The 24,437-nt window shown below is 36.2% G+C and overlaps 1 protein-coding gene and 1 long non-coding RNA gene across 6 annotated transcripts in view; one reads left to right on the top strand and one right to left on the bottom strand.

Annotated features, from left to right (window-relative positions):
- CRYBG3 (crystallin beta-gamma domain containing 3) overlaps positions 1-24,437 on the bottom strand; it is a 126,481-nt gene that overhangs the window by 67,706 nt on the left and 34,338 nt on the right. For all 5 annotated transcript variants that reach the window (XR_010155658.1, XM_526496.8, XM_063806929.1 and 2 more), the window contains 2 exons: positions 14,724-15,154; positions 1,324-7,522 (listed from right to left, as the gene is read on the bottom strand). Coding sequence is in view for 4 of the 5 variants with exons in the window: in XM_526496.8 (XP_526496.4) it covers positions 1,324-7,522; positions 14,724-15,154 (6,630 nt within the window). In the remaining variant the exon portion in view is untranslated. The remainder of the gene's footprint in view (positions 1-1,323; positions 7,523-14,723; positions 15,155-24,437) is intronic.
- On the top strand, positions 4,776-14,080 carry LOC107970700 (uncharacterized). The gene is made up of 5 exons (XR_008547040.2): positions 4,776-4,863; positions 5,065-5,144; positions 6,078-6,193; positions 12,196-12,312; positions 13,851-14,080. It is a non-coding gene; the product is annotated as an uncharacterized LOC107970700 (long non-coding RNA).

The raw sequence follows: 24,437 nt of genomic DNA, 5'->3' as shown, positions 1-24,437 counted from the left end.
CAAAGAGGCATTTCTGAGGAAGTAGTATTGAGGGACCTTGAAAAACAATATTTCAGTGAGTGGAAAATGTGGCAGGTTGTGATGGGATAGTGAATAAAGAAATTCTAGGAAGAGAACCATCCTGGGGAAAAGTGTACTGGTAGGAAACACAGAGTGTGCACCCAGAGTGTGGGGAGACAAGGCTGGCAAAACAGAACTTGGGAGCCTTATAATGCAGAGTTAAGAGGTGCCACTTGATTTGGTAGCCAGTGGAGAACCATGAAAGAAATATTTCTTCAAATCCTATCATTTCTTTTAAAACGACTTTGCTTTGCAAGGTTTTGGTTGGTCTTTGAGTATTACTATTTGCCATGAAGATTGTTTAAGGTAAAAATACAGGCCTTGGACATCCTGTATCTTTATCTTGAAAGTACCATGATCTTGGAAATGCCAGAAAGGAAAGTCCCATATTTAATAAGCATTCTACATTAAATATTTAAATATTTCTAAATCAAAGAAAACTGTAATTGAATTTAAAACATTTTCCAGCTATAATGTTTTCAGTTCTTTTGTTTGATTTAGGTTGCTCACTGCCCTGCGTTGCATGAACAACATGAGTTGTTGTAGTGCGAGGCTGCTGTCAAATACTTAAAAATTTTACTTAACAGAAAGATTTTTCATGAAACTAATAAGCTAAATGCAAAGTGACAATTTTTCCACATACAGTACCTTGAGAAATTTGGAATGCTGTCACTTAATTTAGTTTGAAAAATATTAGCAAAAGACTTCAAAATAACCTTGCTTCAGTATTATGCTTTTTAAATTCTGACCAAGAAATTTTTTTTTCTAAGTAGTCCAGCTAAAATACATGAGTTATGATATATTTCAACCAAAGAATCTGATATTTTTATGAAACAAACTTTATACAACTTCTACAACCTCAAAACATTTTCTTTTTTGCTTTGTTTGTTTGAGACGGAGTCTCACTCTATCGCCCAGACTGGAGTGCACTGGTGCGATCTTGGCTCACTGCAACCTCTGCCTCCCAGGTTCAAGCCATTCTCTGCCTCAGCCTCCCCAGTAGCTAGGATTACAGGCGCCCGCCACCATGCCCGGCTAATTTTTTTTTATTTTTAGTAGAGACAAGGTTTCACCATCTTGGCCAGGCTGGTCTTCAACTCCTGACCTCGTGATCCACCTGCCTCGGCCTCCCAAAGTGCCGGGATTACAGGCATGAGCCACCATGCTTGGCCAAAACATTGACTTTTCTTAATAAGCCTTTAGATAATTTCGTGACCCAAAGCTTTAATAACTATTATTAATATAATAAACAAAATAACTTACCTCTATAAATGGGCTCAATCTGCCTGGGTTGTCTTGAACACGGAAATATTTTGACACTGGTTCCTGAAAAATTCCACCAAATCTGGCTCCTTTTTCTGAGGCATGACTTTGGGAAGTCTGCAGATACTGATGATAAGCACTCTTTAAAGAAGAATGTAGTTTAGAAGTAAGGTCAGATTTCTGGAGAAACGAGGTGTTTTCTGGCCACAGACCAACTTGCAGATTGGAGGTAGTAGGTTCATTTGGCATCACATATGAATTCTTAGAAATTCCAATGCTCTCCTGGTCATCAGGGTAAAATGTGATGGAAGGATCTGGCAACTGGAAGGTAACATGCTCCCCACTTCCAGCTCTCAGATCTCCTTTACGCAATACTGCTGCCTCCTCCTCCTCTTCTTCCTCATCAGCTGCCTCTCTGTCATCTTCATCAAAATTCATCTTTAAACGTTCTGACACTGACTGGAGAAGGGATAAAACAGAAGAGGACTGGTTTTCACTCTCTCTTGATTTCCTGGGGCCATGGTGACCAGGTGAAACCTCACTAGATAGAATGTCCTCCTGTGAGCTGTCATCCTCATAAATGGGAGACAATGCTAAAGGATAAATTTTGTACCTTTTGGCCTCCACTGATAAGAACATTTCTGAACTATCACTATCAAATGTCTCACCTAATTTAGTACCTTTTTCAAAGTGATGGACAAGGTCAGTTCTACTCTCAGACCTTTCACATGCCAGAACAGGCATGCTGTCAGCGGACGTATCATGAAACAAGACAGACTGTGTTTGTCTTGCTTCTGCGGAAGCATACTTGTCCTCCTCTTGAAGGGGCTCTTCGTATAATATAGTAAAGGAAGAATTTTCTTGTTCATCTTGAGAAACAAAAGCTAAATTATATCCTTTATCACTATAATCTGTCTCTCTCCTCTTGTCATATATTGCAGTAAGAGACATTCTTTTGTCTAGTCTTACTGTGGTATCCCCAGGTTGAAAATCTGGCATTGCTGGGGCTGGGTAGCCCTCATAATCCTTACTTAATGTAGGGGATTCATATCCCCTGAAATATGTAGGAAGTCTATTTTCATGTGCTATCAAGCCTTCCTTTATTTCTGTAGGCTCTTCCTTTGTTTCTTCAACACTCCCTTCAGCATACTCTTGTGGTGTTTTACTTTCAAATGCAGGAGGCATGGCCTCCCCTTGTTTAGTGGTCAATCCTAGTCCTGTTCCATGTATTTTCTCAATGTCTACCACTGCGGGTAACACTTTGTGTTTCCCAATATTCTCACCACAATCTTCTGGGGATATTTTTTCCATTTCTATCACAGAGGGTGTGGACACAGTTGCTCCAATAGTCTCTTTAACATCTCTCTTGCATGCTTTTTCCATTTCTAAGGGGGCAGGTGCTGCCTCGTGTGCTTCCTTCACTTTTAACACACACGGTACTATTTCAGTATTCTTAATGACCTCTTCAGCAGTCTTTTGGTAAGTAGCTTCCATTTTCAACATAGACCCCTCAGTGTTCCCGGTAAAACCTTTGGCATTTTTTTGGTAAGTATTTACTACCTCTAATGCAAGGGGCATCACCTCAGTTTTGCCACTGTCTCTTTCAGTGTCCTTTGGGTAAGTATTTTCCATTTCTAACCTCACAGGCATCACTTCAGCCTTTCCAATATCCCCTTCAGCATCCTTTTGGTAAGTATTTTCCATTGCTAATGTAACGGGTATCACTTCAGCCTTTTCACTAATCCCTTCACCATCTTTTTGGTGGATATTTTCCACTTCTGACAAGGCTATCGTCCCAGTCTTGCCAATATCCCCTTCAGCATGCGTTTGGTAAATATTTTCCATGTCTATTGTAACAGGTGTCATCTCAGTCTTTACAATATCCCCTTCAGCATCCTTTTGGTGGATATTTTTCACTTCTGGCATCATAGGTATCACCTCAATTTTGCCAATATCCCCTTCAGTATCCTTCATCTTATAAGCTTTTTCCATTCCTAAAATGACAGCTGATCCCTCAGTTTTTTCAATACAGCTCTCGGCATCCATTTGGTATACTTCTCCTATTTTAAAAACATTAGCTTTTGGCTCAGTTTTCGTGACATTCAATTCAGCATCCATTTTATGTATTCTTCCCATTTCTATCATAGGAGGGACTGCCTCATATTTCAGAATATTCAATTCAGCATCCTTTTTGTTTGTTTTCCCTGTTTCTAACATGGAAGGTATAAGTTCAATTTTCCCTATATTTATTTCATTATCCTTCTTGTGTACTTTCCCTACTTCTGACATTGCAAGAGGTGTGTTTTTACTGTGTCCTGGCAAGTTTTTTTCAGATATACATACAAGGCTATCAGACAAACTGCTTTTAGATGTACCAGGTGCATGGATGTCATCATTCACAAGTGGAGGCCATTTGAAATTTAATACAAGAGTTCTTCTGTCCTCTGTCTCAGTTTTGTTATTATCCACATTCTCTATTTCCATTGTCTCATTACAGTCCTCACTGTGAAATAAATGTGTTTTTACCCTATCATCTAACCGTTTATGTGACATGTCTTCAGCTAGTAAAACCGTATCTGATTCCTGCAAATTTATACTATCAGACAGTCCAGATCCATTTCCAGAAAATAGGGATTTTTGGTAGAGAACAATTTCTCCTCCCTTAATTGACTCTGTGCCACTAGCTAAGTTACTTAGGGAGAAGAATTCATTTAATACTTTATTTTCACTAATTTGTGTGCTTTGATTTACTGGCTGTTCTGAAACCAAGAACTCTCTAACTACATCATGTGGCTTAACACTATCACTGTTCAGAATTTTTGAAGTATTAGCCTGAAGTTCAGAATCCCAAGTATCCTCAGTATCTTCAAAAGTATCATTTCTCAATTTTTCTTGGGCTACATAAATAATCTCATTGACTAATTCCCTAGCTTTATCTTCTAACAAACAAGATACATTCATACTATTAGGATCAACAAGAAGACTCTTCTCACCAACTGTTGGTGAAACACAGGGCTTCTCTTTGACTTCTGACATGTTTTCCATGCCTTGCTCTTCCAAACCCTCTGTCTGTTGTATTTCTGTTAGTGTCACTTCTGATGGGTTTTTCTCAGAGATGTCTTCTTTCAGGGTACCCAGATTCATTATACCTTCTATGGCTATATGCTCCTGGCAGGTACTCACTGTGTGTTTGAATTTTAGTTCTTCCCTGACAGAATTAAAAATCTCACCAATCAATGTATCGGCCTTTTTGAGGAAACTACTTCTGAGGTCCAAAAGTTGGTCATGTGCTCTTCTCCTGGCTTCTATGTGCTCAGCAGAGGCTTCAGAACACTGTTGGCCTGAGCTGTTAACTGACGCTGCAGGCCCAGCAACTGCTCCAGTCTCTGCTTCCACGAGATTGTCAAATTGGGCAGCAGTTGGGAAATCAAGGGATATCTTCCCAGTATAAATCCCAAAATGTTCCTGAAATGGGGTTACTTCTGTCCCAATTGAGACAGACGTTTCAAATTCCAAATAAGAGGTAGTAGGGTACAACAGGTTAGTTACGGAGGTACCTTCATGTGTGAGATCTTTGGTAACTTGTATAGAATCCAAATTATTTTGGGGCTTATGTGAATTTACTATCATGCTAACTTCTTCAGGGTAACTAGAGGAAGATGACACACTATCAATACCACCATTTAAAAAATGGATGTTCTCTTCCTTTCTGTAAGATGAGGATTTCTTTTCCAATTTCAGCACAGAAGGTACTTTAAGGAAGCTTGAGTCCTCAGATGCAGAAGAATTTTTTTCCAAACTGGAATCAGAATCCAGAAAAGGTGAATTTACTTTCGTGCTGCCAGTTTCTTGGAATTTAGGGGAAATATTAGTTAAGCTGAGTTCCGTCATTTCTGAGTGACCAGAAATCTTTTTAGTCCCACAAATATCCAAAGATTGATGAATCATACAAGTGTGAGCTTCACAATTCTGCGCCATTTGCCTATTGATTTTTTCATCATGAATAGGTGGTAAAATCCAAGATATATTACTTTTAAGAAGAGCAGGAGGAGAGCCTAAGGCATCTACCTCTGGTTCTGGTTTATCTTCATATTTGGAGGCAGCAGGAGAAAGCTCAGCTTGGCAATTCTCTTTAAGGCCAGCATCTGAACATTTCTCTCCTATCTCATTATGATTAATTGATTGAAAACTTTTGCCCTGTTCAACTTCTAGAAAGGTTAATTCTGACAAAATAGGCTTTTCTGGAACATGGGTAATTTTCAATGGAAAAGAAGACATTTTATCCTGAGAAATGTTTCTGGGCTCCACTTTTGAAAGAGATACCTTGGACAAGGATATAGTTTTTCCTCTTCCAGAATGTGACTCCACAAGAACATTGCTCTGACCATCAATTTCAGCTTTTGATACAATGTTAGCAGTTTTGGCTTCCAAGGAAAGAGAATCAGACTTCTCTATTACGCTCATATTTGCTTTAGTGTTTGAAGACACTAACTCTACTCTATTAGGGTCTTGAGATAAAATGGAACTGCAATCCTTAGAGAGGTTTCCAGAGTCAAAGCTCAATAGCTCCAACCCAGTTAAGTGAGGGCCACTGGCTTCAGAACCTGGAAGAACCTGGCATTTTTCACTATTAGAAAGAACTTCTTTGAATTCAAAAATTGCAGATGTATATTCAAGGCAAAAGGAAGGAGGAGGACTCTTCCTGCCTGCAGCCTCAACATGGTTTTTCACATTTTCTTCTTTACACTTCCTAGGCTGATAGGAAATACCAACAATGTTGACATTCCCAGTTTCAATGGGCACAGGAGAACCCTCATTCATTAAATCAGGAATATCCAACTTGCTCAGCATCCCAACTCCAGAAACAAAGGTAGGAGGTGAAATATTGAAATTTAGTTTTTTACAGTCAAGGCTAAGAGATGTTTTAGCATCAGGTGATACTTCAGCTTGTTGAGGACTCTCAGAGTCAAGAGGAGTTTCTGAAATGTGACTTCTATTAAGTTCAAATTTCAACTCAGGTGCATTTTCATTTCCTAAGCTTGCTACAACTGCTGATTCACTGATGTAATTTAAAGAGGCCAGGTCTTTTTTATTCATTCTAATATGAGGAATTTTATCATGTGACCTAAAATCAAGCTTTTTGGCTTTGGTTTCAAAGTATTGGTCAGTATCTTTGGGTAATGACTCAATTTTATCTTCTGGAGCTTTTACATGACTTGAAGCTATGGATTCACCAGCTGAGGCACTTTCTGTTTCTCGCCTGATTTCTCTAACAGCCACATTTTTCTGTTGGCTGTCTTGGGCAGACAATCTCTTTCCTTCATTTACAAATTCTGTGTCTGTCACAGCATGTCTCTGAAGAGCAATGACATTGGTGTGAGTGGCAGCTTGCTTTGATGAGTTATCTATGGTTTGCTTGTCAGAACACTCACTCCCTGGCAACTGCAGATCTTCATGCCTAATTGATTTATTTGGACTTGGCAAATTTGTACTTTCCTGTTCAGTAGTGTCACTCCCATCAGATTTACTACAAGAGAAATCAGAAATAGCAGGGCCCTGAGGCTCAACAAGCTCCTCTCTTTGCACCAATGTCCTATTACTCATCACAGTGCTGTTTTCTTTTATCGTATTTTCTGTTGTAGTTACTCTCTGAAAATCTGGGCTGCAAGGGACTTTGCGATGGTTACTTCCTGTTAACAATGCTGAACATACCAAATTTCTGTTAGTCTGAGAAACTGGTTCACAACTTAAATGGTGCTGTGAGTCAGATTCTCCATCGTAGCTGGAGTTAGTCACAGAAGAAGGGGATGACCTATTTCTCTCAATACTCCCCCAAGCATTTTTATTTAAAAGATTATTGGAAGAGGCAATATTCTGCAGTTCTGGGTTATTTGTCGAAGAATTTTCCTTGTTGAAACTTGTTTTGCTACAATCAGAGTCTTCTAATGGGCCTTCAAGTAGATTTCCTTTCATAGATGAGTCTGTACTAGCTGATAACAACAGTGGCAGTACCCCAGCCTCAATCTCACTTCCAGGGTCAATGTGTCTGTTTGTACTAGAGTCAGAACTTTCATTTTCTCTGTCCAAGGTGTTCACAGTTGCCAAGCCTGTCTGTTGCTTTAAATATTTCCTAATGTGTCTTGGGCCTCGATATGTTGCATATGTTACTGAAGGCTTCTCTGGTTTACCATCGATTTGTCTGTAAAAAGAAAGCATGAGAGTATCAGGAAATATAATTAATAATACTCAATACTAATCCCAGCAACTGTGGTAAAAGTACATCTTTTAAATACCACTTCCCTTAATATGTACCAATTTGGGGAGTAAATCCTAGAATGCTTTAAATTTACCTTTATTAAAAATAATAAAAATTTAACAAGTAGCACCTGAATGTCAACGCAGCATGAAGAATGTTTGACCTCCTTAGAATTACTCCTTCTTACCTGATTACATACATACCTCTGACTGTGGTTAACAGAATATGAGTCCAAGCCTTGGATCCTAGTTCTAATCTCAAAGGAGTGTCTGACTCTAAGTAACCAGCTTGACTTTGGGCCTCATATTACTACGAGTTTAGGGATACATCACTGACTTCTCCACCACATTAAAGCATCATAATGACCTTCTATTCCTTTACTCTTAGATGTGAATTTGAACAGCAATGTTTAGCACGTAAGTTGGAAACGTTTTAAATGAAAACAGATGGCAAAATGTCTAGCCCACAGTAAACACTCAGTATGTATTTGTTAACTCAATAAATGACAAAACTGCATTAAAATTCTCTGTGTTCAGTTCTTCAAATATTCATTTAGTATAGTGAGTATTAAACTGCTTGGGCAAATGCAAAAATCAAAAAAGATGTCTAGAGTAAGTATAGAAAACTAACCCCAGTATAAAGATCCTGATGCTCTCAGCACCCAATTTCCTTTGGAGAATCTACCACTACGAGTTCTCACATCATGCCATACTATCTTATAGCCAATTACACACATCATTCTCTGCCCTTTAATGCCAGCATCAGAAGGAAACTCTAATGCCCTCTAAGACTCAGCACACAAATAATTTCCACTGCAAACCTATCCCTCTACTACTAAGATGGACAGTTAGTCTTTGATCTCTGGGTGCACAGAGCACAACATTTGTCACATTAAATCATAAAGATCTATGCACTTATTTATTTTCCCCACTAGCCTGGTGGCTATTTGAGGGAAGGTACTGTGTCCTAATCATCTTTCTGTTTTTAAGTGCCCCACACAAGATTTGGCAAGTTGTATATGCTTAATACCTTCTCATGAATTAATGAATAAGTAAAGGAATGATACTTACTGCTAAGTAATCTATTTCAAAAGAATGTCTTAATTCTTATATGTGATAATCAAAATGTTTTACATTTTGAACCCTAATTACCTTTCAATTTCCTGACTATAAAAAATAGCATGCACTCATATGTTCATCACAGCACTATCCACAATAGCAAAAACATGAAATCAACCTAGATGTCCATCAATGGTAGATTGGATAAAGAAAATGTGGTACATATATGCCATTGAATACTATGCAGCAATAAAAAAGAAGAAAATCGTGTCCTTTGCAACAACATGAATGCAGTGGAGGCCATTATCCTAAGTGAATTAACACAGGAAAACCAAATACTACATGTTCTCATATATAAGTGGAAGGTAAACGTTGAGTACACATAGACCCAAAGAAGGGAACAATAAACACTGGGGCCTAATTGAGTGGGGAGGATGGGAAGAGGGTGAGGACGAAAATACTACCTGTCAGGTACTATGTCCATTACCTGAGTGACGAAATAATCTGTACACCAAACCCTCACAACATGAAATTTATCTCCATGTAATAAACCTGCATATGCACCCCAACTCTAAAATAAAAGTTGAAATTATTTTTTAAAAAAACAGTATGGTAGAAAAATCTGATGTGTGTTCTACTTGATTTTTTTCTGATTAAACATATGATTAACCAAACCATTACTGTGAAATACACATGAATAATTTAGAAATTCAGTTATCAGTATTCCAATACCTAAAAAATACATTTTATTGCCAACTTTAAAGCAGTTACATTAAGAATTCTAGATTTGTCTAATTGATAAAAGAGAAAGTATATCTCTTTTGACATGTAAAAACTTCACCAACTGTGTCTCTTAAATACTTCTTAAATTTTAGCTGAAATAATTCATTTCAACCTATATATCTCCTGGCCCCTTAAAATACTAATGCACCAGTATTGTAAAAAATTATGTTAGTTATATTCATTTATTTTTACTGTCCATTATAAAGCACTAAAGGAGATGCATAAAGAAAAGCTTTGTGTTCCAAAAATGGTTTTAGTTGCTGCATGAATTTCAGGCTAGATCAAGGACTGTTATGAAACAAAGTCAAAACTTGGATAAGATACCATTATTTGACATTTGGGTCTTTCCCTATTGGTATTTTTTAAAAATCTAATCCTTATGAAGACAGAGCCCAATGTATTGTTTTTATTAATCTCTCTATGTAAGCCTCTTGCACAGAGCCAACTATGACATAAATATCTAATAAAAATGCGATGGCAACTTCTATGTGTAAGAAAACTAAGTACAAAATTCTGTTCTTACATATGAATCTTCCTATTGTTACATGCAATATGGAAAAAAATGTTTTGTACCAAACATTTTCTGCTTCATAATGTAGTGATACTTCATACCAATTTTAATAATGTATCATGTTTTATTCAAAGTAAGCTATACAATAATAAGATTAAACATTTAATTTGTAACTACCAACAAAACCCCAAAAGTTGAATGAATGAATGAATGAATGGCGAATATAAAAATAAAACAAAACAATGAAAGAAAAAAGTTGGATAAGGCAACCAGTCCATGAAAATAGGCAAGAAGCAAAAATAGGTAAATGAATGCTATTGGTAAAATGCCATATCAAAATATGTAAGTTATTCAGAAAATACAAAAGCCTTTCAGAACAACATATGAAGATACAGAGTCTGAAAAAATGACAGGTTTTTTTCAAAGTTTTAACATTTCATACCTAAAACCTACTGTCAACAGGCTACAATGTTTCTTTTTGCAAAAGATCACAAAAGTAATTCTGAAGAAATCAATACCAAGAAATGTTCATGGTCAGTGGAAATAAGAGAAAAGGATCAGAAATTCATTCTAGTATAGTAAATTTAGGTCCTCTTACTGCCAACTCTCTCTTAATCAAACCTCAAAGCATTTTATCCTGCATCAATGCAACTTTTGATCCAAAAGGACTTCTAATAGACCACAGAAAAAGTCCATTAAATTTCAACTCACTATAATAATACCTTTTGGTATTGGGGTCCTTTGCAGGGTAGGCAGTGGGAATCATTGTTTTATATTTTTTAGGGCTTTCTGAGTACTTTCAAGAAGTTGGTTAAGTTAATTTATATTAAGTTACATGCACTGGTTTAAATTTCTAATATGCTGCACTGGAGGTAGAAATATTATATACTTGTAATTAAAACATACATTCTTTAGACTAAACAATTATACTATATTTAAAAGAATAGGAAATCAAAGTGACAAGTTCAGCTTCAAATATTATAGTGAGTCCCTTCAGGTACTAATGAGCTACACTCCCTCTGCCTTTTTTTAAACTTTCCATTTTTAAAAGGTTAAGTCATGCCAACATTATGTTTTAGATCATTCTTTCATGGAGTATAGTTGAGTCCACACAATTAAATAATCTTTTTTTTTTTTTTTTTTTTTTTTTGAGATGGAGTCTCGCTCTTTCGCCCAGGCCGGACTGCAGTGGTGCTATCTCGGCTCACTGCAAGCTCTGCCTCCTGGGTTCACGCCATTCTCCTGCCTCAGCCTCCCGAGTAGCTGGGACTACAGGCACCCACCACCGCGCCTGGCTAATTTTTTTGTATTTTTAGTAGAGACAGGGTTTCACCGTGTTAGCCAGGATGGTCTCAATCTCCTGACCTCGTGATCCGCCCGCCTCAGCCTCCCAAAGTGCTGGGATTACAGGCGTGAGCCACCGCCATGCCCGACAAATTAAATAATCTTAAGAACATAAAGTTGTCCTTTAATTTTTAATTTTTCCCTAGTAAATAGAAATGCCTAAAAGCATATAGCTAATAATAAGCTGAAGGTGGAAAATTAAAAATTAAAAATCTTTTTCTCCACATTGTATTTAACAATAGGAGGAAGAGAATTTTGTACTTAGTTTTCTTTCACAAGGAAGTTACCATCGCATTTTTATTCTATATCATTTGAATTTTCACAAGCTAAACAGAGAAAAGGGAGTATTAACTTCATGCATTTTGTAATTATACATAGGATCTACAGCTTACACTATATACCAAAGGTACATAATCCAAAGAACAGTAAGAAGAAAAGTAAAATATCTAAAAATTTCAAATATTTAAGGAAGTAGGCATACATATTGAAAATCTGAAAAGGTTTTACAGATTTTAGCCCAATACATAATTACTCATTATGTGAAGGTTTATTAAGCCTCTAGGTAACACATATGGACACACCCTATTCTAGATAAATTTGATACACTTGATACTACAAAGGTCAACCAAAGACATGTATCATTCTTCAAAGAAAATCCTGTAATAGCAGCCTGAAAGTCATAGCTAGACTTACAGCAAAAGTATCTAATTCACATTTAGGAAAATATGACAATTATCTCCCTTTTTTACTTGCTCACTCTCTTCAAAGCATAACAGGTTGCTTTCCAAATGAGGAAGATACATTTTGTGAAACTAATGAAAGACTTTACATTTAACCTTTTTAAAGTAGTAAATAATTTTTTCAAAAAAAAATCACTTGTTTCTCCTTCCCGTTAACTGTCTGCTTCTTTGCTATTCCAGAATCCCTATAAGTTTACTAAAGACAATGACAATTTCTCCATGTTGGTCAGGCTGGTCTCAAACTCTCGACCTCAGGTGATCTGCCTGCCTCGGCCTCCCGAAGTGCTGAGATTAGAGGTATGAGTCACCGCGCCTGGGCTAAATTATAATTCTTAGGCATATTGACAGCTGTCAGGAGGAAGTTGCTGAAACTAATTCTAAGCCTGGTAAACTGTGGGATTTTCAAAGCTAGGCCTGAAGGAAGCCGGCATCTCAGTCAAACTGGCAGTCAGGTGGTTTTTTCCTTTCCTCCTAAATCAAGAACCACCAATATTTGTTGAGGAGATTTTGGAGAATTGCCTTAAGCAATTATTCTATTTACAAGGAATTATTCTACTAACAAGTTATTATTTAGTAACAATAAATAAGAGGAAAAGTATCCTCTCTCTTTTTAATCAACTAGTACCAAAGAAAAAAAATCTGACCTAACCAATCAAAATCAAAGGAGAAAAAGTACAAACTTCCCATTCTACCCAATTACTGTAACAACCTCAAAATAATCACCATTTTAAATTACTTTAAAATGCTAGATGTCAAATGCGAGCAAGCAAAACAATCATCTAAAGAGGTTGTTAGAATATTGCTGGGCCCCACTCCTGCAGAGATTCTGCTTCAGTGGATCTGATCAGATAATGTGCATTTCTAATGAGGTCCCAGGTGATGCTGCTGCTGCTGCTCCAAGGACCACACTTTGAATAGTACTGCTTTAGACAATCGTAATCCCATATTATGGATGCAGCACAATTGAGCCACTTTTCTGCTGTCGGACATTGGTTTCCAAATATATGTTCCTATAATGTTTGAATGAACACCTTTGTACATTATCAGAAATAACCTACAAACTTAAGGCTCTTGATATATATTGCCAATTGAATTTCTAAAAAATGCTACCAATTTGTACTCCATTCCTAGCAGGGTATATGAGTGTCAGCCTTATCAACTCTGACTCACTCAGGGTATTATCATTTATTATTATTGTTATCAATTTAACAGGGGAAAAAACTCTCATTTTAGTTTGCATTTCCTTGATAATGAAAATAAATGTTTTTTCACTTATTAACAGATTAGACTTCTTTTATTTGAAAGATTTGTTTATATTGTTTGCCTTTTCTATTGGTGAGTTGTTGTCTAAATTGCTTATCAAAGCATTCCCTGTCATTTTTGTGTACAATTTTCTCATTTTCCATTTAAATTTATTATTGCTTATGTTATTTGACATAAAAGAATTTGAAAATTGGGAATAAATTTTAATCTACTGATCTATTTATTGATACCTTCCATTGCTATTATGGTTAGAAAGTCATTTCTCACCAAAATAAAAATGTACAAATGCTGCTTTTAACTTTTTTATTGTTTTTAACATTTGTTACTCTATCTTAATTTACTTTAGTACAAAGATGAGGAACACATAATGCCATCATATTCTAGGGTTCAAATTACATATAAGAGAGTATATTTCTAGGCTGCCTACTCTGTTTGATTTAAATGTCTAGCAAATATTACATCAGTATGACACTGTTTCAAATACCACAGCTGGATCAATATGTTTTAACATCAGGTTGAACAAGCCCCACAACATTATTCTTGATGGACAAACTCTAATCTAATTTTCACAGAGCTGTAAGAGAGGTGTGTGCCTAGATCATACGTTTACTATGAGGAATTAACTGAAAGCACCTACATGAAGACACCTGGAAACTATAAAGAACTTCCTGGAAACTATAAAGAACTGTATAATTATAAGGTAGTGCTTATATCTGACTATAATATTTTTGATGGCTTCTTCAAATAATAAATTCTCCAGCAGAGGTAAAAGTAAAATCAATAAAACAGAACCTTACTAGTTACAAATGAATACTTTTATGTCACACAAAATATTGAATGGACTCAACAATGTTATAAACATTCCTTAATTACAAAATATTCCTTTTACCTCATTTGAGAGTAAAAGGAAAAACAAGTGGATGTGTGTTTGTTAATCAAACAATGAAGAAAGTGGTGGTAAAATGTTCCTTCAATTCAAGCAATATTTTAGTTTCTTGGAGCTGTGTAAAGGTTCATAAAGCTAGTTTCATGAATAGAGTCCATTTAATTGCTTTTCTTAACGGCTTTAATTAAATTTTACAGAACAAAGATATTGACAGAATAAGAATATAAACCTGAGGACCATTTTCCCCGAAAATGCACATATTGAATACATTGCCTGTCCTGACACAGGAAGAATCCAAGCAACAGAAAACATTACCATGCAGGGAAAAAAAAAATCTTTTACTAAGACAAATTTTGCAGGCCCTAGATTACCTGTATGGTTCTCTGTACCATGATTGATTACTTGTATGGTACAGAGAATCATACAATTTCTTACCCAGTAGTAGGGACACTACAGAATATCTTTTCCAATCCCACCAATTACTAGGATTAAAGCTAAAGCTCAAAAGCTAGGTCCAAAAAGCTCAATTTTTTTTGGTTCAATGAAATTTTAAACTTACTTTAGCAAATTAGTGGTTTCTTGGTCACTGTCTTGTGTTGTATCCAAAGAAAAAGCATCTGAGAGTTCGGATGAGTTAGAGTCTTGTTCTTCTGTTGGATTTGTCTGGGTTCTTAGGGAGCCACTGAAAATGTCTCTCTCCCTTTTGATCCCGTCTTCATGATGGTCACTGGGATTTTGTAAATCTTTCTCAGTTTTATGCTGGTCATCTTTGAAAGAAGACTGCTTAGCTTCACCTAGAGATGATTTCCCCGAGATATTGAATAAGTTACCAAGAAACTGAAAAAAGCTTTCTTTTGGCTGTCTGTCACTTTCTCCTATTTTGGTATCTGAAGTGGAACTGGAAAGATCATATGCCTTTTTGGGATCTTCCTGCACTGGAAGAGTGACTGGCTTCTCAGCATGGTTCCTTTTGTCCTCACTTTGGCGAATCTTTGAAAACAAAATAGACAATAATAAGCATCATTACTTAAATAATGGAACAGACTGATAAGCTATTATAAAACAGATTCTGTGTAGACACCAGGGATACATTTGTGAATAAGACTAATGGCTTCTGTTCCTTTGGGCAGTTCACAATCTACTGAAGAGCACAGTAAGCATGACCTTTAAAAAGCTATACGGTAAATGTCATGAGGGGAGAAGTACTGTACACATGGGAACCCAGAGCACGAGCAACTAGTCCAGACTTGGTAGAAGTGAGAGCACAGAAGGTAACTTGGGGGATGCTTCCTAGAGGAAGTACACTCTTTAAAGAGGACAGAAAAAGTGACTATGTGATGCTCATGCATGTGTGTGTTTTTAGTGAGGTGTCAGCTCCTAAGGGAGTTTAATATGACTGGAGGTTAGGGTACGAAAATGACAAGAGTGAGAGGTAAATATGGAGAGAGATGTAAAGAGACCACAGTAAACCTTATGAGTATTTAAATTTAGCCTTTATTATTACAGAGATAAGGGAGAGTATTTCAAGTTCTTGGTACTTGAGATAACACCTCAACAGACCTCATCATTTCAGCATTGTGTTAACCCATAAAGCTGGCACAATATGAAACATTATTCAAGAAGATGAGGAAAAGACAGTAACATGGTACTTCAGTTCAGAGAAAGAGCCCACTTGTGACCCCTTCCTGGTAAAACAGGAAGTCCTGATACATAATGTTAATTCAAACCATGGATAGCATTGGGCATACTTGAAGACAAACAGTTGCAGAAGTCCATTTTGCCTGCTCATAGTTAAGTTACTGGTAAAGCAAACTCACATTAATGCATACTCTGTATGAGGAAAAACTGAGCTGCTATATCAGAGTATGTTGGCATTCCACTTCATGCTATTTCCAGATTCTAAAAAGCTTTAGGCCCATGAGCCAACTCACCCTGCCTTCCAAACATGCTCACTTACGTAATTGTAAAAAGAATGCCCATCCTACAGTCTCTGTCACCTATTATGCTCACTAGCCCTTATAAAAGAAAAGCTCAAGTGTGAGTCAGAAAACAATCAGGACACCAAGGCAAAACCACCTTAGGGCACTTTAGGTTCACATGACAATGTTTTATAAGAATCTGATCTTCCAGAAGGCAAGAACATCATAATTATAATGTCATTTTTTCACCTCATTCCACGTTTTGATCTAAGTTCAAATTAGTATAAAGGAGTATTTCACTAACCTTTAAAAAAGATTTAGCATATGAAAGGTTGAGAAAATGTTTAGAACCTATTAACTCAGCAAACTGATTGCAAGCAAACAATATTTTTAAATTTGTTCCCACAGGTGTCAAAGGGGATTTCTGAGTAAGCACATGGCATTGTTTGATGTGTTAGGATTTAATACATCTTGTGAGCCTCTACATTTAGAATGTCACCAGCCTTCTAGAGACACTGCACGTCTCACCTTTCACTAGTTTCAACTACAATTTGATTCCAGTTGTCTCCACCTCACCCGTCCAACCTTCTGCTCATTCTGAGAGCTGGCACTATAAGTCACCTGTGCCCTCTCCTCATATAAACAGCATAAACAACCTCTCAGTTTGGCAGTAGAAGATATGCTAATTGACATTTTGAAAATGGTCATTTATATGAAAGATATACATTTTTTGTTAACAATTTGGTTTATTGTAATTTTTAGCCACAATATTTCTCCCCAGGTCAAAAAGAACACTGGAACATGAAAAGAACAGTAATTAATTCTTTTCTATAAGTAGTATGAAGTGGCTGCTCATCCTATGTCGCCACTTGAAGAAAGCGAACTACAGGCTGCTCATTAAAATATCATAAATATCCTTAAAATGCTTTAGAAATTTGCAAAAGAGTCTTATATAATCTGGGCAATGATTTAAAAGAAGAAAATGAACAAGATTACCACTTTTAACATCATTAAAATCTCAAAACAGTAATTTTTGTCAAAAATGTATTTATCTCCCTATTATTTTTACTTGCTCATTCTTTTCAAAGCATAACAGGTTGCTTTCCAAATGAGGAAGATACATTTTGTGAAACTAATGAAAGACTTTACATTTAACCTTTTTAAAGTAGTAAATAATTTAAAAAAAAAAAAAAAACTTGTTTCTCCTTCCCCTTAACTGTCTGCTTCTTTGCTATTCCGGAATCCCTATAAGTTTACTAAAGAGTATTTTTTAGTTCCCTTAAATGTTTTAGTTGCTTAATTTTTCCCTCATAATCTTACGAGAAATGCGTATTCGTAATTAAAACACCTTCAACAACAAAAAGTTTCTGAATTTAGAAACAAAAAAGTAGCAGGAAAAATACACTGCTATTCAAAGTAAACACCTGCAATAAATTATGTATTTATAGAATTAAAATTTTAAGATTGATCTAAAGCAGTTGTTCTTCACCCTCAACCTGGACAAGTTCAGCCTATCTACAGGCCCTCATTATGCGGGCCCTATATCTGTCTGCCAACAGGACTGTCTACCATTGTAGCAATGAATGAGTAGAATGAAAGCACTCAGGACTCAGGCAAACATTAACAAAATGTTCATTCTAGTTGCTCTCCAAGATTTTGGTATTATGTGTATACTATATGAATGTTACTGATGAAGGCATATGTATCTTTGGAATTTTCAATGTTTTTCCCTCATGTTCAATATGTTGTAATGCAGTACTCTTAGTCCAAATGCATTTCTCTATCTACTCTCTTTGCTATGTTGGGGCCCAACGCAACAAAATACAGGAAAGCATTATGTATACTGATTAATAAGATTTAGCTGAGGTCTTCAAGGAGCTTACAAGCTAGGAACATACTCATCATTATATTAATATCACTGTAGGGGGCTTACAAGAGATATGTACACAATGGAAGACATAATTAACGAGTGGGGATGTAGAGAAACCTTCTTTGCATAGAAGATAACATTTGAGCTTAATTCGAAGAGTGTTAAGAGTATTCTAGACACAAGCCATAGTATGCACAAAGACACAGAAGTTTGAAATATGTTTACTATGGCAGGGATATGGCTGATGAAGATTGGAGCACAGAAGATAAAGAGTTTGATAAGATGACCAGTTAGAAGTGGTGGGTGAGGAATAATATGGTCACAGATAACTGAGTTCTCTAAATTAGACAACAATTTGATTAGGTAAGCCAAAAAAAATGGACATGGAAAATAGAAAGGGAGGTGAAAATTAGGGCTCTGGGTAAGTGGCAGGTAGGGCAATGAACTATTTAGTTGTCAAATGTGAAGTTTTTGGTCCCTTGTGATACAAAAGTTGAGATGTCTGATAAACAGAGGCACAATTTAAGAATGTAGTTTGGCAATATACAATGTGCGCAGGAAAAAAAGAGGAAACAACAAAAGATCCCTATGGAAAAAAAAGATTACGAGGCAAAAACAATGAAAAGAAGAAACCAGTGAAAGAGATAGAGGAGGTCAAAACCAGACCAGGTTAGTCTCTATAGAATACCAGAGATCTCCAAAGAAACAAAGAACACTTCAAAAGGCAGACAGGAGTCAAGAATGCCAAATGCCACTGTGAGCTCAAGAAAGATGAGGACTATCTTCCTCACTAGTCTTCAGAAACATCAGGCACACACCCACCTTGGGAATTTTGCCTTTACTCTTCTCTCTACTTACAATGTTCATCCCCCAGATACCTATATGACTCACTCTCTCTCGCCTCCTTCAGACCTTTACTTGAAACCATCTCACCAATGAAAATTCTCTCATCATGGTCTAAAATAGCAGACCCCTCCACTGTAAAACTGCCTAACCACTTTCTGTTTTATTTTTCTTCTTGTACTTACTATTATAGTAAATACACAACACACACCTACAACATTTAATATGTGTTTCCTCCTTTAGGATGTAGCATCCACAAGGCCAACGATTTTTATCTATTTTATTCACTGCAGTATCTCTACCACCTTGAAACATGCCTGATAATAAGAGGTGCTCAAATGTTTGTTAGAGTAATAAATGAAGAAATGGAAAAGCCTTAAGAATGCAGGAGAAACAGTCATAACAGTTCAAGAATTCATGTGTTCAGTCCAAAACTTGAGGTGCTAAACAGTGAGTAGCTAACAAGGAAATAGGAATAGTCATAAGTAGACGGGAAACCTTTTCAGAGATTTTTAACTAGAAGGAAGGAAAGACAAAATCCATTTTAAGTTCCAGGACAGAAATTACTGTTTTGTGAATCAGCTCTATACTTGTTGGAAACGGAGTGACTATGGTATAAAGAGATAGATGACAGGTTCCAGAAGGAAAGGAAGGAGGTGATGATATGAAGAGAACAATATAATTTCTAATACTTATAATAAAGACAAAGTATTAGCATTGGAGAGAAGGACATTTTCTCTGCCAAGTAAAGTGGCAAGGAGAGTGGCTAAAGCCTTATAAATTCTGTAAGTGAAAAGACAATACGGCCCAACAAATGGCTCTGACCTCAGCAAAGTGAAAGGAGAGAAAAGCTGAAGGAGAGACAAAAAGGTGAAACTAGGATTTGGGTTCTCAAAATTTAGAGAATTTGAAACAATGTTTCTGGGGAATGCAGCCCCAAATGAACAGGCTAAAACTAGGTAAACAAAAAAGCAGTTAGGTTCAATGTAAACTTTAAAGTATTGATTCATTCAATAAATAATCAACAAGATACTATTATGGGCATTTAGATGCAATAGTGAAAAATGTACCAAAATCCTGGCTTTCATGGTACCTACATTCTAGTGATGTCTGAACTTTTTTGCAGGTCTAATTAGCAGTATTTTGTCACCTCCTTAAGCAGCCCGTAGCATGTGGTGGGTGCTGTGGCACCTGGTATAGTAAACAAGATCAACATGTAGACAATGTTGCTGTGCCCCCTTGAGCAGTGGAACTGCTAAGCATCAAATGTGCACCCTCACCACAGGACCCAAAAACAGGCTGCCAGGAGCCTGACACTACCAGTGACTGTGCCCCTTTCATCAGTGGAGCTGAATGGCATACACACACCACTCAGAAACTGGGAACAGGACTGTTAGGTGACTACTGTCACTGACGATACTGCCCCCAGCAAAACCAAAGCCATATCACTGCTTCCACAGACCCACATAGTCTAGGCCACTGAAGCACTCACAGATGTTGATGACAGCCCAAAAAAACATATTGTGACTACACTACTTTGCCTACCTAGAACCAAATCCAAAGCCAGACACCATGTATCACATCTGTAAGAAAAAATCTTTCCCTACAAAAGCTACTCCATAAAATTGAAGGAGGTACTTATTCCACCAGATGCATAAGTAACAATGTAAGAATACAAGAAACATGAAAAAGCAAGAAATGTAACACAAAGAAATACAGTAATTCTCCAGTAACAGACAACCAAGAAAAGAAAATCTATGAAATGCCTAAAAAGGAATTCACAATAATGATCTTAAGTAAATTGAGCAAGATACAAAAAAATACAGATAGACAATTCAATAAAATAAGAAAAACTATTTATGATATGAATGATAAAGTCAACAAGATAGGTGTCATAAAAAAGAACCAAACAGAAATGTTGAAGCTGAAAAAATTCAGTGAATAAACTATACAATGGAAAGTATCAATAATAGATTAGATGAAGCAGAAAAAACTTCTGAACTTGAAGAAAGGCTTTTTAAAATGATCCAATCAGAAAATAAAAAGGAATAAGGAAAGCCTAGGAGGAAAAGAGATGGGAAAAGGCACAGAAAACCTATTTAATGAAATAATAGCTAAAAACTTTCTAAGTCTTGGAAGAATATAGCCATCTAGATCCAGGAAGCTCAAAAGTCCCCAAATAGATTCAACCTCAAAAGGTCCTTTCTGAGGCACATTATAGTCATACTATCAAAAGTCAACAAATTTTCTAAAAACAAATATTTCTAAAAATAGAGAAAAATGTCAAGTCTCATACAAAGGAATCTCCATCAGAATAACAGCATATATCTTAGCAGAAACCTTATTGGCAAGAAAAGAATAGACTGATATATTCAAGTTGCCGAAAGAAAAAAAAAAAAAAAAAACTCAACTAAAAACATACCCAGCAAAGCTATCCCTCAGAAATGAAGGAAAAATAAAGTCCCTTCCAGACAAACAAAAACTGAGAAAATTCATCACCACTAGATAGACTTTAAAGAAATGCTTAAGGGTGTCCCACATTTGGAAGCAAAACATTATCTACTATCATAAAACTACAAAAGTATAAAGCTCACTCATAGAGAAGATACATAAATGAGATAAAGTAATCAAACCTTATCATGATAGAAAACCACCAAAGATAAACCATAAGAAAGGAACAATGTATATACGAAATGATCAGAAAATAATTTAAAAAATGACAAGGGTAAGTCCTTATTTATCAATAATAACCGTAAATGTAAATGGTTAAATTCCCCAATGAAAAGATATAGATTAGCCGAATGGATAAAAAAACAGAACTCAACTATATGCTACCTAAAAGAAACTCACTTCACATATAGAGACACATACAGAATGAAAGTAAATGGATGGAAAAAGACATTCCATACAAATGGAAGCCAAAAACCGACTACAAGTCAAAAACTGCAAAAAGAGACAAAGAAGGCCATTATATAAGGATAAAGGGACCCATTCAACAAGATGATGTAACAACTGTAAATCTACATGCACTCAAGACAGGAACACTCAGATACATAAAGCAAATAGTATTAGATCCCAATATAATAATAGCTGGGAACTTTAAAATCCCACTCTCAACTTTGGACATATCTAGACCAAAAATAAAAAAAAAACTTAAGGAAATCACAGATTAAATTTCACTATAGACCTAACAAACATTTATACAACATTTCATCTAATAGCTACAGAATACACATTTTTCTCATCAGCAAATGGAATATTCTTCAGAACACACCATATTTCAGGCCACAAATTAAGTCTCAACATATTTTTTAAAAAATCAAAATCATACGAAGTATTTTTTCAACCACAATGGAATAACACTAGAAATCAATAATGAAAGAAATTTTGGAAACTGTACAAACACATGGAAATTAAACAACATGCTCCTGAATGACCGATGAAAAAAGAAGAAAATTAAAACATTTGTTTCGTCAAATGAAAGTAGAAACACAACATACAAAAACCTATAGGATACAGCAAAAGCAGAAGAGGGAAACTGATAGCAACAAACATCAAAATAAAAAAATTATTTCAAATAAACAACCTAACAGTACACCTCAAGAAACTAGCAAAGCAAGAATAAGCCAACCCCCAAATTAGAAGAAAACAATAATCAGAGCAGAAATAAATGACATTCAGACTAAAGTATAATACAAAAGAGCAATGAAACATAAAGTCAGTTTTTTATAAAAACAAAATTAATAAACCATTAGTCAGACTAAGAAAAAAGAAAAGACCCAAGTAAAATCAGAATTGAAAAAGGAGACATGATGACCGATACCACCATAATACAAAGGCTCACCAGAAATTTTTGTGAATAATGATACACCAACAAATTAAAAAAACCTAGAGGAAATGAATACATTCCTGGATGTTGTGGGAAGTCAGGGACCCCAAACGGAGGGACCGGCTGAAGCCATGGCAGAAGAACGTGGATTGTGAAGATTTCATGGACATTTATTAGTTCCCCAAATTAATACTTTTATAATTTCTTATGCCTGTCTTTACTGCAATCTCTAAACATAAATTGTAAAGATTTCATGGACACTTATCACTTCCCCAATCAATACCATTGTGATTTCCTATGCCTCTCTTTACTTTAATCTCTTAATGCTGTCAGCTGATGAGGATGTATGTCGCCTCAGGACCATGTGATAATTGCATTAACTGCACAAATTGTAGAGCATGTGTGTTTAAACAATATGAAATCTGGGCACCTTGAAAAAAGAACAGGATAACAGCAATTGTTCAGGCAATAAGAGAGATAACCTTAAACTCTGACCGCTGGTGAGCTGGGCGGAACAGAGACATATTTCTCGTCTTTCAAAAGCAAATGGGAGAAATATCGCTGAATTCTTTTTCTCAGCAAGGAACATCCCTGGTAAAGAGAATATGTGCCTGGGGGTATAGGCCTATAAATGGCCCCCTTAGGTGTGCCCGTATCTTATGGTCGAGGCTGTAGGGGTGAAATAGACCCCAGTCTCCCATAGTGCTCCCAGGCTTATTAGGAAGAGGAAATTCCCGCCTAATAAATTTTTGGTCAGACTGGTTGCTCTCAAAACCCTGTCTCCTGATAAGATGTTGTCAATGACAGTGGTGTCCGAAACTTCATTTGCAATTTTAATTTCGCCCCAGTCTTGTGGTCCTGTGATCTCGCTCTGCCTCCACTTGCCTTGTGATACTCTATTACCTTGTGAAGTACTTAATGTCTGTGACCCACACCTATTTGCACACTCCCTCCCCTTTTGAAAATCCCTAACAAAAACCTGCTGGTTTTTGCAGCCTGTGGGGCATCACAGAACCTACCAACATGTGATGTCTCCCCCGGACGCCCAGCTTTAAAATTTCTCTCTTGTGTACTCTGTCCCTTTATTTCTCAAGCCAGCTGACACTTAAGGAAAATAGAAAAGAATCTACGTGACTATCGGGGCAGGTTCCCCGATACCTGGACATATACAATCTACCAAAATTGAAGCAAGAAGAAACAGAAAACCTGAACAGACCAATAACTAGTACCAAGGTTGAATAAGTAATAAAAAGTCTCCCAACAAAGAAAAGCCCAAGACTACACAGCCTCACTGCTGAATTCTACTAAACTGTTAAAGAACACCAATTATTCTCAAACTACTTCAAAAAATCGAAGGAGACAGAATTATTCAAAAATTCATCATGCAAGGCCATCATTACCCTGATAACAAAAGCAGACATGGACACACAAACACACACAAAAGAAAACTACAGGCCATTACCCTAGAATAACAAGATGCAAAAATCTCCAATAAAATACTAGCAAAATAAATCCAACAGCACATAAAAAAGATTATATACCATAATTAAGTTGAATTTATCCCAATGATGCAAAGACAATTCAACATATACAACACAATAAACATCACATCAACAGAATGAAGGATAAAAACCTTTTGATCATCTGAAACAGAAAAACATTTAATAAAATTTAATATCCCTTCTTGATAAAAACTCTCAACAAATAGGTATATAAGGAATGTACCTCAATGAAATAAAGGCCATATATGACAAATCCACAGGTAACATCATAGTAAAAGTAGAAAAGTTAAAACTTTTCTGCTAAGATCTG

The sequence above is a fragment of the Pan troglodytes genome, chromosome 2 (assembly GCF_028858775.2).
Source record: "Pan troglodytes isolate AG18354 chromosome 2, NHGRI_mPanTro3-v2.0_pri, whole genome shotgun sequence".
Taxonomy (NCBI): Eukaryota; Metazoa; Chordata; class Mammalia; order Primates; family Hominidae; genus Pan; species Pan troglodytes.
Note: the sequence above shows the minus strand (reverse complement) of the source record. Positions and strands in the feature narration are given on the sequence as shown.